The following is a 15579-nucleotide window of genomic DNA, read 5'->3' on the forward strand; positions in this document are numbered from 1 at the left end:
TAACATAGCTACTGTAACTAGGTGTTAGGCTCTGACCAAGGGGCCTGGATCAAAATCTCAGATACAGATTGTTAAGGTTCCTTCCCCACTTTGAACTCTAGGGTACAGATGTGGGGACCTGCATGAAAACCTCCTAAGCTTACTTTTACCAGCTTAGGTTAAAACTTTCCCAAGGTATAAACTATTTTATCTTTTGTCCTTATACTTTATCGCTGCCACCACCAAACGTCTAACAGGTATATAACTGGGAAAGAGCCCGTTTGGAAACTTCTTTCCCCCCAAAATCCTCCCAAACTCTACACCCCCTTTCCTGGGGAAGGTTTGATAAAAATCCTCACCAATTTGCATAGGTGAACACAGACCCAAACCCTTGGATCTTAAGAACAATAAAAAAAACTATCAGATTCTTAAAAGAAGAATTTTAATAGAAGAAAAAGTAAAAAGAATCACCTCTGTAAAATCAGGATGGTAAATACCTTACAGGATAATCAGATTCAAAACATAGAGAATCCCTCTGGGCAAAACCTTAAGTTACAAAAAGACACAAAAAACAGGAATGTCCATTCCATTCAGCACAGCTTATTTTCTCAGCCATTTAAAGAAAACAGAATCTAATGCATATTTAGCTAGATTACTTACTAAGTTGTAAGACTCCATTCCTGTTCTGTTCCCGGCAAAAGCATCACACAGACAGACAGAGCCTTTGTTTCTCCCCCCCTCCAGCTTTGAAAGTATCTTGTCTCCTCATTGGTCATTTTGGTCAGGTGCCAGCGAGGTTATCCTAGCTTCTTAACCCTTTACAGGTGAAAGGGTTTTTCCTCTGGCCGGGAGGGATTTTAAAAGTGTTTACCCTTCCCTTTATGTTTATGACACAGATATTCCCAGGTTTCAATGAAATTAAGATCTAGATCAGGGATCGGCAACCTTTGGCACATGGCCCATCAGGGTAAGCCCCTGGCGGGCCGGGATGGTTTGTTTACCTATAGTGTCTGCAGGTTCAGCCAATCGCAATTCCCACTGGCCGCGGTTCGCTGTCCCAGGCCAATGGGGGCTGCGGGAAGAGGTGGCCCGGCCCGCGTCGCTTCCCACAGCCCCCATTGGCCTGGAATGGTGAACCGCAGCCAGTGGAAGCTGCAATCGGCTGAACCTGCAGACGTGGCAGGTAAACAAACCGGCCCGGCCCACCAGGGGCTTTCCCTGGTGGGCCAGGTGCCAAAGGTTGCTGATCCCTGATCTAGATCCAAACTTTGCAGCTTGGGCTCATCTCTAGTTTTCTGCCACATAAACTGTTAGAAATTTCCTTTCAATGCAATCACTAAAAATTAAGGCAACCCTCTCCAACCTCATTTCATGTCTTAGTCTCTGAGCCTCATAATACTCCAGAGCACTCAGAATCTTCAGCTCCACAACAAAGTCCCTGTGGCAGGGTCAGCTTCCACAACACCCTTTTGTGCCCACTACAGCACTGCTCATCCTACCTCACTTTCCCTCTCTCTTTTCAATTGTCAGCAGCCACCTCCAACATGGTCTGGTGCTGCGGTGACTTAGCCCTCTGACTAAGTGAAGTCACACCAGAGTTCCTCCCCTTCTGGGGTATCAAAATTCAAATATCACAAACTCAAAAAGGAGGGTCATCCACCCATCTCTTTGACCAGGCTCTGCCCTTCAGCTGCTAGGGTCTGTCTCTTCCAGAGGGCACTCACCTGGGTTCACTGCTTCAGGCTTACATTCCCTCCAGGAGGCTTTGTCTGCCTGCAGTTCAACTCAGCTCCCTGGCACCAGCCAGCCTTCTCTCGCTGATTGAGAAGGCAGAGATCTGCTCTCTTTCCCAATCAGCCCCCAACAGAGCCAGGTTCAGACCCTGTAGCTCCTCCTTCCAGGCCTGACACCTACTGTAGGGTTAGCAGGGTGATGCTGATTGAGTCCACAGGCTCTCATTAACCCCTTCTTGGCCAGTGGGGGGTTGGTACACCGCATCGCACTCCCTTTCACCTTCATCATACAACCACTCACATTGCACACCTCCAACTTCACTAAATCATGCTCAAATGAGCAACTTGAACACCAACCTCAGAATTATTTTAGGTGGAAGTAACACATTATTCACTCATAGAAAGTAAAGGTATCTTTTAATGGTAAGATGTCTCAGCCATGCTGAGATTGGAGGTAAGATTGTGCATTCAAGTGTATCTTTGAGGAGTTGGCTGTATGCATTATGGTTAGTGGTATATAGGTTCCCTCCGTGGCTTATACCTGATACATAAAAAAGTATATGAAAATTCCCATAATGTGCAATACTATTCAAGGACAGGGTTGGGAGTGTGGGGATATAATTACTTCCCAGTTGCTGTTGGTTTTGAAGTATGAGCATCAAAAACCATTAACATTTTATCCCACCAAATGTAACTGCAAATGTCCTTCCTATCCATCTGTCTTATCCTCATCTTTATTATTATTATTCAGAATTTGGTATCACCCGCAGTGTGCTACAAGCTTTCTAAATGCAGTTCAATTTACAGTTCTTTCTCTGAAGAAAGTACAATTTTAAAAATATCTTACAGTCTAAAAAGGTTTTCAGAGATTTTTCAAAACTGTTCAGCTAAATAATATCCAGTCAGTGAGTTACCCACAGGTATCACCTATTTAATGTATTAGGAGCATCTCAATGGTATTTCTGTGCAAAGGTCAAAGTAATGAAGTCTGGCGATCTTTTAGAGACAGTAGTAGTATTTTTAAGCCCAGCAGTTGAAAGATTGCATACACACCTTCATTTTTAGTAACCCTGATTATATTCAGCACTGAAATATAATCACATGAGCAAAGGTGATGAGAACAGCAAAGAAAAATATCTTCTTTCTAGAGCAAATAAACACCAGAGGGCAGCGCAGTAAAACATTTCCTTCAGAAGCAACAGCTAATCCTTAAGAAACATAAACTGTTAAAAATAGTTTGAGATTGTTGAGTTTCAGAGTAACAGCCGTGTTAGTCTGTATTCGCAAAAAGAAAAGGAGTACTTGTGGCACCTTAGAGACTAACCAATTTATTTGAGCATAAGCTTTCATGAGCTACAGCTCACTTCATCGGATGCATACTGTGGAAAGTGTAGAAGATCTTTTTATATACACACAAAGCATGAAAAAATACCTCCTTCCACCCCACTCTCCTGCTGGTAATAGCTTATCTAAAGTGATCACTCTCCTTACAATGTGTATGATAATCAAGTTGGGCCATTTCCAGCACAAATCCAGGTTTTCTCTCACACACACACCCCCCACACACACAAACCCACTCTCCTGCTGGTAATAGCTTATCTAAAGTGACCACTCTCCTTACAATGTGTATGATGATCAAGGTGGGCCATTTCCAGCACAAATTCAGGGTTTAACACGAACGTCTGGGGGGGGGGTAGGAAAAACAAGGGGAAATAGGTTACCTTGCATAATGACTTAGCTACTCCCAGTCTCTATTCAAGCCTAAGTTAATTGTATCCAATTTGCAAATGAATTCCAATTCAACAGTTTCTCGCTGGAGTCTGGATTTGAAGTTTTTTTGTTTTAATATTGCGACCTTTAGGTCTGAGATCGAGTGACCAGAGAGATTGAAGTGTTCTCCGACTGGTTTATGAATGTTATAATTCATAATGAATGTTTTGAGATTGTTGAGTCGCCACTGGCTGTTCCATAGCTAAGCTCGCAGCAAAGTTTCTGTTTAAAGCTGGGTTTTGCAACTTTTCTAAAATTCACAGTATTAAAGGTTTGATTTAAACTCCACAAGGGAAACTCTCACAGTTCAGACCAAATGTATTAACACTTTAATGTCCAGGCCTTCACTTGTAACATTATTTCCCTAAATGAAATTTCTCTTTTTTAAAAGAAAGCAGAAAGTCTACAAGGAATGGAAGGTGGGAGAAGGGATCAGCAAGGAAAGCCACCTCTTGGAGGTCAGAAAGTGTAGGGATAATGTGAGAACTTCCTAAAGCCAAGCAGAGTTGGACTTTGAAAAGAGAATTCAACAGTAAAAGGTTCTATAGTCATATAAATAAGAAGAAAACAAGGAAAGAAGAAGTGGGACTGCTAAGTACTGAGGATGGGGTGGACATTAAAGATTATCTAGGCACGGCCCATCTCCTAAACAAATACTTTGCCTCAGTTTTTAATGTGGCTAATCATAGGATCATAGAATATCAGGGTTGGAAGGGACCTCAGGAGGTCATCGAGTCTAACCCCCTGCTCAAAGCAGGACCAATCCCCAACTAAATCATCCCAGCCAGGGCTTTGTTAAGTCTGACCTTGAAAACCTCTAAGGAAGGAGATTCCACCACCTCCCTAAGTAACCCATTCCAGTGCTTCACCACTCTCCTAGTGAAAACGTTTTTCCTAACATCCAACCTAAACCTCCTGCACTGCAACTTGAGACCATTACTCCTTGTTCTGTCATCTGATACCACTGAGAACAGTCTAGATACATCCTCTTTGGAACCCCCTTTCAGGTAGTTGAAAGCAGCTATCAAATCCCCCCTCATTCTTCTCTTCTGCAGACTAAACAATCCCAGTTCCCTCAGCCTCTCCTCATAAGTCATGTGCTCCAGCCCCTAATCATTTTTGTTGCCCTTCGCTGGACTCTTTCCAATTTTTCCACATCCTTGTTGTAGTGTGGGGCCCAAAACTGGGCACAGTACTCCAGATGAGGCCTCACCAATGTCAAATAGAGGGGAATGATCACGTCCCTCGATCTGCTGGCAGTGCCTCTACTTATACAGCCCCAAATGCCGTTAGCCTTCTTGGCAACAAGGGCACACTGTTGACTCATATCCAGCTTCTCGTCCGCTGTAACCCGTAGGTCCTTTTCTGCAGAACTGCTGCCTAGCCATTCGGTCCCTAGTCTGTAACAGTGCATGGGATTCTTCTGTCCTAAGTGCAGGATTCTGCACTTGTCCTTGTTGAACCTCATCAGATTTCTTTTAGCCCAATCCTCTAATTTGTCTAGGTCCCTTTGTATCCTATCCCTCCCCTCCAGCGTATCTACCACTCCTCTGAGTTTAGTGTCAATGAAGAGGCTAGGGGTAGTGGCAGGGTAGCTAATGGCAACAAGGATATGGAGGTAGAAATTACCACATCCGAGGTGGAAGTCAAACTCAAGCAGTTTAATGGGACTAAATCAGGGGACCAAGAATATTAAAGGAACTGGCACATGAAATTGCAAGCCCAGTAGCAAGGATTTTTAATGAATCTGTAAACATGGGGGTCATACCCTGTGACTGGAGAATTGCTAATTACAGTTCCTATTTATAAGAAAGGGAGAAAAAAGTGACCCAGGAAACTACAGGTCTGTTAATTTGACCTCAATTTTATGGAAGGTCTTGGAGCAAATTTTGAAAGAGAAAGTAGTTAAGGACATGGAGGTGAATAGTAATTGGGATAAAACACAACTTGGTTTTACAAAATGTAGGTCGTGCCAGACTAAGCTGATCTCTTTCTTTGAGATGATAACTGATTTTTTAGACAAAGGAAATGCACTAAATCTAATCTACCTGGATTTCAGTAAGGCATTTGATACAGTTCCAGATGGGAAATTATTAGTTAAATTGGAGAAGATGGGGATTAATACGAGAATTTAAAGGTGGATAAGGAACTGGTTAAAGGAGAGACTACAATGGATCAGATTTGAAAGATGAACTCTCAGGCTGGAGGCAGGTTACTAGTGGAGTTCCACAGGGATCGGTCTTGGGACCAATCTTATTAACATTTTTATTACTGACTTTGCACAAAAAGTGGAAATGTGCTAATAAAATTTGTGGATAACACAAAGCAGGGAGGTATTGCCAGTATGGAGGAGGACCAGAATTTCATACAAGAAGATCTGGATGACCTTGTAAACTGGAGTAATAGAAATGGGTTGAACTTTAATAGTGCAAAGTGAAAGGTCATGCATTTAGGGCAGGGGTGGGCAAACTTTTTGGCCCGAGGGCCACATCTGTGTGGGGAAATTGCATGCAAGGCCATGAATGTAGGGCTAGGGCAGGCAGAGGATGGGTGTGGGGTGTACGAGAGGGCTCAGGGCAGGGGGTTGGGGTGCAGGAAGCGGTGCAGAGTGCTGGAGGGAACTCAGGGCAGGGGTACGGGGAGGGGCACGGAGTGCGGGAGGGGGCTCAGGGCAGGATTTTGGGGGCTCAGGGCAGGGGGTTGAGGTACAGGAGGGGTGTGGCAGGGGGCTCAGGGTAGGGGGTTGGGGTGCAGGAGAGTTGTGGCAGGGGGCTCAGGGCAGGGGGTTGGGGTGCGGGGTTCAGGAGGGGATCGGGGTGCGGGCTCTGGCCTGGCACCACTTACCTGGAGCGGCACTGGGGTGGCAGTGGCGCATAGCGGGCCAGGGCAGGCTCCCTGCCTGCTCTGACCCCACGCCGCTCTCGGAAGCGGCCGGCACCACGTCTCTGTGGTCCCTGGGATAGGGGGGCAAAGGGCTCCGCACACTGCCCTCGCCTGCAGATACCTCCCCCGAAGCTCCCATTGGCCGCGGTTCTCCATTCCCAGCCAATGGGAGCTGCAAGGGACGGTGCCTGCAAGCAAGGGGAGCATGCGGAGCCCTCTCCCCCCCCCCATCCTCTCCAGCAACATCCCCAGGGGCCACAGGAACGTGGTGCCAGCTGCTTCCAGGAGCAGCACAGGGCCCGTGGCACGATGGGGGTGGCAATCCCACAGGCCAGATCCAAAGCCCTGGCCGTAGTTTGCCCACCCCTGATTTAGGGACTAACAACAAGAATATTTGCTATAAGCTGAGATCGTATCAGTTGGAAGGGACAGAGCAGGAGAAAGACCTGGGTGTATTGTTTAATCATAGGATGACTATGAGCCATCAGTGTGATGCCTCTGTGAAAAAGTCTCATGCAGTCAAAGGATGCAATAGGCGGGGTATTTCCAGTATAGGTAGGAAAGTGTTAATACCATTATACAAAGCACTGGTGAGACCTCATCTGGAATACCATGTGCAATTCTGGTCCCACGTGTTTAAGAAAGAATAATTCAAACTGGAACAGGTGCAGAGAAGGGCTGTTAGGCTGATCTGAGGAATGGAAAACCTACTTCATGAGAGGAGACTCAGAGAGCTTGGCTTGTTTAGGCTAACCAAATGAAGGCTGAGGGGAGATATGAGTGCTCTCTATAAATACATCAGAGGGACAAAATACCAGGAAGGGAGAGCCATTATTTAAGATAAGCGCCAATGTGGACACAAGAACAAATGGATATAAACTGGCCATCAACAAATTCAGGCTTGAAATTAGAGGAAGGTTCCTAACCATCAGGAGTGAAATTCTGGAACAGCCTTCTAAGGAGAACAGTGAGGCCAAATAACCTACCTGGCTACAAGATTGAGCTCGATAAGTTTATGGAGGGGATGATATGATGGGACTGCCAACAATGGCATGTGGCCCGTCAGTGACTGCCAGTAGCAAAAATCCCCATTGGCCAAAGACAGGACACTAGATGTGGAGAACTCTGAGTTACTACAGGCAGTTCTTTCCCAGGTATCTGCCTGGTGGGTTTGCCCACATGCTCAGAATCTAACTGATCGCCAGTAAGGGGATCAGCAAGGAATTTTCCCCCAGTCAGATAGAGACCCTGGGGATTTTTCGCCTTCCTCTGCAGCATGGGGCATGGGTCTTGCAGATTTAAACTAGTGTAAACGGTGAATTCTCTGTAACTTGAAGTCTTTAAACCATGATTTGAAGACTTCAGTAACTCAGCCAGAAGTTAGGAATCTATTACAGGAGTAAGGGGGTGAGGTTCTGTGGCTTGCAATGGGCAGGAGGTCAGACTAGACCAGGGGTTCCCAAACGGGAACGGCGAACCGCAGCCACTAGGAGCTGCGAGTGGCCATACCTGTGGACGCTCAGGTAAATAGAGCATCTCGCGGCCTGCCAGGGGCTTACACTGAACAAGCCGCAAACCAAGTTTGGGAAGCCCTGGACTAGATGATCACAAAGATCCCTTTTGACCTTAAAGTCTATGAGTTTATAACATAATATTTTGAGTTAAGACCATTGGTTTAACTATCAAGCTAGTTAAGTTTCTATACTGTGCTCATCACCGTACTTACCCCATTCTCTTAAAGACTCTAAATGCCATAACATGTAAGGCAATGTGCATCATACATCATCTTACAACATAAGCTGAATGAAAAAAGTAGTTTTAATGGCATTTTAGATAGGAGGAGCAGCGCTCTGGTGGTTTATCAGTATCACTAAAAGCATGTGGAATTTAATCTATATATATACACCTGGGTATATTTTAATGGCAGTATTATTTATATATAAATATCTCCTTTGATTCATTCTCTCTGATCCCTCTTTTTTTTTAAATGTCTTTGTTACTCTCAGTTCCCGCTTATTCTATAACTTTTGAGTGCTGTACCAATTTCTTCAAAGTCTGTAATCTTCCTGCGGTCCTCTTTGTTCCATGCCCCAGACTCCGTTATCACTCTCCTTAACTCAGATATTAACTTTGCTAGGAAGGCCAGCAATTTTAGAATATATATAAATAAACCCACCATTAAAATATTTATATATATAAATATATATAATATAAAGAAATATGTTGAAAGATTTCTAGGCCCTTTTCACTGCTGTGATCTCAACCCGCAGTGTTTTAAAAACTGAAATTGAAAACTGGCCACATTTTAATGTAGCACTGACCTTTTGGCTGTGCTGGGTTCTGTCCTGTAGGGTTTCATAATCACTTTATTCTTCATAAGCACCTTGAACAAGTAACTGGTGTCTCCAGTATTCACCTCTTCCCTTTCACTGATGGTGAAAGTTTTAAGTCTGTACTTTGTCTCTTCCACAGTGGAATGACTCCAGTTTCTGTCCTTGGCTGCCTTCTCTTCTCAATTTATCTTCCGCCCAGTAGGATTTCTCATTTCTAGCTTCAACCTTGCCGATCACTCTTAAACAGCTGACATTCAAACAAATATCTCCGTTGACTCACTCTCTCTGATCCCTCTTTTTTTTAAAATCTCTTTGTTGCTCTCAGTTCTCTTAGTTCCTGCTTATTCCATAACTTTCGAGTGCTATACCAATTTCTTCAGAATCTGTAATCTTTCTGTGGTCCTCTTTGTTCCATGCCTCAGACTCTGTTATCACTCTCCTTAACTTAGATATAAACTTTGCTAGCAAGGCCAGTAATTTTAGAATATAATTGTAGAATAGGAAAAGGCACCTTTCCTGCCATATATGCCCATAGATATTACATAATCAAATCCATTTTCTTGGGGACCATGCAGGATTATTCCCTGGGGCTGGTTGAAAAATCATATTTAATTTCCATGAAAAATGTCAAATAAAATGAACATTTTTTGTTTCATTCAAAAAATTACTGAAATTTTTGATTCTTAAATGAAAAAGTCCAAAAGCAATTAAATGAAGAAGTTGTTTGTTTTCTTCTCTTTTTTCCCCCTCTTTTTTTCCAGTGCATAAAAAATGGGGGGATTCTGAAAAGGGGAGCAATGCAACGTTCTTTTCCTCACATTTTCTTTTCGTTGTTGTTGTTTTTTTCCTTGCCCAGTGGAGGAAAAGGAGGGAAAGCTAGAATTAAAAAATAGAGAAAGTTGAGGGAAAGAGTTTTTCTAGGTTTTAATTCCCACTTTCTTTCCCCTTTTTATTTTTGTCTCTTTTTTTTTCCCAGTAAGGGGAAAAAGGAAGAAAGGGGGAAAACTGAAAAACAAAATAAAATTAATCAAAAAATTCCCAGATAAAAAAAATCTGAAACTTTTGATTCAATCAAAAAGCCATTTTTCATCAAAAGTTTCCAGCAAAAATTTTGAGCCAGTTCTGTTGTTCCTTTCAGTATATTATCTTGTGTTTTTAAAGTGCCAGGTAATGAGTATTCCAACACTTTCCTTTTGAGACTGTTCCACAGCCTAATACCCCTCACTATCAGTAGAGCCCTGCAAATCAGCGGATATCCACAGACCATGTAAGAACATAAGAACACAAGAATGGCCATACTGGGTCAGACCAAAGGTCCATCCAGCCTAGTATCCTGTCTTCCAAGAGTGGCCAATGCCAGGTGCCCCAGAGGGAGTGAACCTAACAGGTAATGATCAAGTGATCTCTCTCCTGCCATCCATCTCCACCCTCTGACAAACAGAGGCTAGGGACACCATTCCTTATCCATCCTGGCTAATAGCCATTAATGGACTTAACCTCCATGAATTTATCCAGTTCTCTTTTAAACCCAGTTATAGTCTTGGCCTTCACAACCTCCTCAGGCAAGGAGTTCCACAGGTTGACTCTGCGCTGAGTGAAGAAGAACTTCCTTTTATTTGTTTTAAACCTGCTACCCATTAATTTCATTTGGTGGCTCCTAGTTCTTATATTATGGGAACAAGTAAATAACTTTTTCTTATTCACTTTCTCCGCACCACTCATGATTTTATATACCTCTATCATATCCCCCCTTAGTCTCTTCTTTTCCAAGCTGAAAAGTCCTAGCCTCTTTAATCTTTCCTCATATGGGACCCGTTCCAAACCCCTAATCATTTTAGTTGCCCTTTTCTGAACTTTTTCTAATGCCAGTGTATCTTTTTAGAGATGAGGGGACCACATCTGTATGCAGTATTCAAGATGTGGGCGTACCATGGATTTATATAAGGTCAATAAGATATTCTCTGTCTTATTCTCTATCCCTTTTTTAATTATTCCTAACATCCTGTTTGCTTTTTTGACTGCCGCTGCACACTGCGTGGACGTCTTCAGAGAACTATCCACGATGACTCCAAGATCTTTCTCCTGATTAGTTGTAGCTAAATTAGCCCCCATCATATTGTATGTATAGTTGGCGTTATTTTTTCCAATGTGCATTACTTTACATGTGTGCGGGTCACAGATGTGCATACAAATTTTGTATCCGTGAAGGGCTCTAACTACCAGATAATTATTTTCTGACATTTAGCCTAATTTTTTCCTGTCTCAGTTTCATTCCATTCCTCTTCGTTATATCCATGTATCACACTAACTCCTCAGCATCCTTTGTATTCACAGCTTTAAATATTTTTAGTTTGTCTCCACTTTTTTGTCTCGTGGCCAAGCTACAGATATAAAACTCCACCTCAAAGTCAGGCCTTTTAGGGCCACAATAATTTCTATTGCTCTTCTTTGAACCTCATCCACTTTATCAACTTGACCCACCTTATGTCTTTTGTGACTTCTCTCTCGCTACCCTTTTTCTCCCAAAACAAATGTGTTGCAATTGAACAGAGTAAATATGAATCCCCTAGTAGGATATCCTGAGTATTTATTCCCCTTTATGGGCCTAATTTTCCTGCACCACTGAAATCAATGGGACTTTTGTCATTGATTTCAACAGGAGCAGGATCAAGCCCTATGTGAATTATCTCCTTATTACCTTGATCACCTTGATCCTTGGTCCTTAAGCCGTCATATAGATTGCACAGATCACAACACGTCTTCCATTCTTCTCGTATCCTGGCCTTCCTTCTCCATGTGCAGCCATGTCTTTTCACAATAAAATCTTCCCATCTTTTTGGAGGTCAGCTGAGTGGTCGTTTCAGTTCCCATGGGTACCACTTGGCAACAGCTGCAGTCCATCGATTGTCAGTGAGCCTCACTATATGCCTGGCCCATCGCATTTTACTATGCCTGCTCTCAAAGACGACATCCTGCACTCCACTCTGCTGTCTGATCACTTCACTGAGGACTCAGTTGCTACAGATGGCAAATCAGAGACAGCAGCCAAAAATATCCGACGAGGCAATCTTGAAAGCAAACATTTCCAAGGAAGACTGGAGTCTTACACATAACTGCGATGAGAATTATAAAAACTTCACTGATAAGTTGAGGCAATGTGTGAAATTAGCCGAGAAAGAAAGACTGAAAAGAGTGAAGGGAAGAATCTCGGAGGAAATGCTCTAAATGCTAGAGAAGTGGAGGAATATGAAGTGAAATGATGGTGACAAACTTGAGTACTCCCTCCTCTGCAAGTTGATAAGAAGAAGACTAAAAGAGGACTTCGAGAAGTACCAAAATGAAAGGCCTTTAAAGACGACTGAAGATCACAGAAGCCTCAAAAAATGCAAAAAGGAATTGACGCTGTACAGGTCAACAGTAATGGCCCTGAAGAACAGGGACGGAAAACCAGTGATTGACAGAACAGAGATGGAAGCAGTCTGCAAAGATTTTTAAACTGAACTGTTCGCATCTCAGATAAATGTCCCAGTACCGACACTTCAACAGACCAACGAGCATTTACTCCCAGTCCTTGTCAGCGAAGTCTGACCTGCAGTTCACCAAATGAAGGAGGGAAAAGCTCCAGGTAAAGATGGACTGACAATTGAAATGATAAGAGCTGGAGGCCAAGACCTCTGGGAAACCCTTGCTAAGAGGTTTAGCTGTTACTTGGAAATGCAGAAGACACCATCTAGCTGGAAGGAGTCCAACACCATTCTGCTGTACAAGAAGAGCAATCACGAAGATCTAAAGAACTATTGTCCAATATGCCTGCTCTCATATATCTACAAGCTGTTCACCTTATTACCATTCTTATCATTTTGATGTTATGTCCCCCTAGTGTTTGAAACCCTTGCTTTTATGAAAAAAAATTTATCTCATCAGCTTTATTGAACTCTTTCATAATCTTGAAAATTTGAAAGTCTACTTTTCTGCCCTTACCTTTCCACCAACAACAAAGGCCATCTTCATCAAAGGCTCAATCTTGCTATCTCATAGGAGATCCAAAAGAAATAACAGTTCCTGAGATCAATGATGACCAGCAATGGGTGTGGCTCCTTGTACAGAGAGAGATGGCCCCAAATTCAGTAGAAATTATTGGGTGGACAGATAACAAAGGGCAAGCACAAGGGGACTTGTATGTCCTTGCACATGATGGATCACAGCTCTGTGGTGACTTTCTTCCTGGACTGTGTCTGTTCAGGGCATGCTAACTGGGTCCATAAGCAATGCCGCATCTCCTGAGGAGTCAGCATGGTTTTTACTGTTCTTCTGACTGGCCACAATGTGAGTACATGGATGCTTGGGTTGGTTGGAGCTATGGGTTCTGCACCTCAGTCCACCCAGGGAAAAGCCCTTTTTAATGTGGGCTTTATCTAGCTCCTTAGGGGGAAAAAATACCAGGACAATGTGCAATGCAGATTCCCTTCCTACCCTGTGTTCCTCCTGCTACTCTGATCTTTCTAACCCCTGTAGTATTTTTCCTTTGATGTGAATGGTCTTTTCTGGGAGATGAATCTTTGGTTGAGGGTTTTGCACTGGCATAATAGTGTGGTTTTGCGGAACTGTAGTGTGGTAGCTAATTGAGATTGCAACTAATGAGTGCACTGCTGCTTTGGAAATATTTATAAGACGGGATCAATTCTCAGTTCTTCACTGAGCTACATCCAGCCCTTGTTCTTTATTGTTATGTTTTCACGCTGACGGAGAAACATCATTGACCTTTTTCTAAGTGTTATAGCTCATCATCATGTTTCCTCATCTTGAACTGTTTGTCGGGTTATAAATTAACTCCGCAAATCCTGTTTTGAAATTATGATGGCATAATGTAATCCATTTAAAAAAAAACTGTTTTGAATACCAAAGAAAAACTTTACAATATACAAATGGCATTAGACTGAACCATGTCTCAAGGGCTCCCACAATGAACAAAATAATTTGATTTTATTTTTGATTTGATTATAGGCTCTTGTGTAGCAAAAGAATTGTTGATTCAGGTAGTTGGAGGGGAAAGCCCCATCTCAACTCTTCTCATGTGTTATTCTGGAGTTTCTACTAAGCTCGAAAGTAATTTTGAATTCAGTTTTATTATTCTTGAGCCCAAGGCAGTCCAATAAAAGTAATAACGTTTTACACAGAGAAAATTAACTCTAATTATAATCCCTATGCAGGAAGTGTTTTATGATATTCCATTTAGATTTACCTTGCTTGTTTGACATTAGAGCTGGGCAGAATTTTTCAGACAAAAGCTTTTTTTACTGAAAAATGCAGGTTTGGGTTGACTGGAACATTTTGCGACTTCATGTCAAATTCACTTAATGGTTTATGTCAAAAATGAAACCAAATAAATATTTCAAAAAAGGTAAAATATTTTGACTTTTTGATTCAAAATGACTCGTTTAAAATTTTACTTCAGTTTTGTTTTAAAAAACTTAAAAAGCAATTAAAAACTTAAATCAAATTGAAATATTTCATTTTAAGTCAAACAAAATGTTTCATTCAACCCAGAAACAAAATATTTTTGACTTTCTCAGTTTGCTGAAAAATTATAATTTTGGGTTGACCTGAAACAGTTTTTTAATTAATGTTCAGTTCAGCCCTTAAACCAAAAAAACAGCTACGCATACAGCTCTACTATTTAACAGATGGTCCCATGCAGGCAGCAGACACTGTGAACTGGGAAGAGAGGAGGCGCCATATAAACCATTTTTTTTCTTGGCAACTTTGCAGAATTTTTCATTGTGTTTGAAAATGCATTTACTAAAATCATTATTAACAATTATAGATGGAGAATGGACTGCTTTAGTACCTGGCAATTGACATTTGGGGCTATTTTTTCCAAAATACAAGTACTGAGATTATGCTACTTTCATCTACTTGAAGATTGTTGATATTTGATCATTTCTGTTAATATTTGACAGGTTTTTTCTATGTTAGTATCAGGAGCTTACTGAAGACTATTTTTGTTAGTCTTCCTGTTCTTAGAACAGTTTTTTATAGAATCATACAAATGTAGGGCTGGAAGGGACCTCGAGAGGTCATCTAGTCCAGCCCCCTGCACTGTGGCAGGACCAAGTAAACCTAGACCATCCCTGACATTTGTTTGTTCAATCTGTTCTTCAAAACCTCCTATGATTGGGGAGTCCATAATCTCCCTTGGAAGCCTATTCCAGAGTTCAACTACCTGTATGGTTAGAAAGTTTTACCTAATATCTAATCTAAATTTCCCTTGCTGCAGATTAGGCCTATTACTTCTTGTCCTACCTTCAGTGGACATGGAGAACAACTGATCAGTCCTCTGTATAATAGCGCTTACCATATTTGAAGACTGTTATCAGGTCCTCCCTCAGTCTTTTCTCAAAATTAAACACATACTGTTTTTTAACCTTTCCTCATGGGTCAAGTTTTCTATAAACTGAGCATGTTTAGTCTTTGTAGACTATATTTGAAGATCTCTTTTGTCAGACCTGTAATTGTCAGTCTATCTTCAAAATCCATAACAATTTCTAAAAACATTGTTCTCTTTGCAGAAAGAGAAGGTGCTTTCACCACAGATGCCAGCATTCTCCAAGGATTAATCCCTTCATCCTTAAATTACACTAGCTCCTATTAATATCATGGGACCTGACGGTGGTTTCCTAAGCAGTGAACAACTTCATGTCATTGTGTGGGGAAGTTTGGCAGCTGTGACAACACTCTTATTCCTTACTTTCCTCATCTTTCTGTGCTCCAGCTGTGACAGGTAAGACTCAGTGCATCAGGAGGCAATAAAGATAAAAAGAAGGAAATGTGACAGAGGGAGTCCTGTTGCATTTTTTGTTAAGGTATAAATAAAGGAAAAT

General features: G+C 42.1%; 1 protein-coding gene across 5 annotated transcripts in view; it reads left to right on the forward strand.

The window, feature by feature from the left end:
* Positions 1 to 15579, forward strand: part of PAG1 (phosphoprotein membrane anchor with glycosphingolipid microdomains 1) — a 175965-nt gene that overhangs the window by 123148 nt on the left and 37238 nt on the right. For 4 of the 5 annotated variants that reach the window (XM_074944190.1, XM_074944192.1, XM_074944191.1 and 1 more), the window contains one exon: positions 15268 to 15479. In XM_074944190.1, coding sequence (XP_074800291.1) covers positions 15355 to 15479 — 125 coding nt within the window. In that variant the 5' untranslated portion in view covers positions 15268 to 15354. Of the gene's footprint in view, positions 1 to 15267; positions 15480 to 15579 lie in introns of those variants that run through there. The other variant, XM_074944193.1, reaches the window with a different exon arrangement.

Source organism: Natator depressus, chromosome 2 (genome assembly GCF_965152275.1).
Source record: "Natator depressus isolate rNatDep1 chromosome 2, rNatDep2.hap1, whole genome shotgun sequence".
Taxonomy (NCBI): domain Eukaryota; kingdom Metazoa; phylum Chordata; order Testudines; family Cheloniidae; genus Natator; species Natator depressus.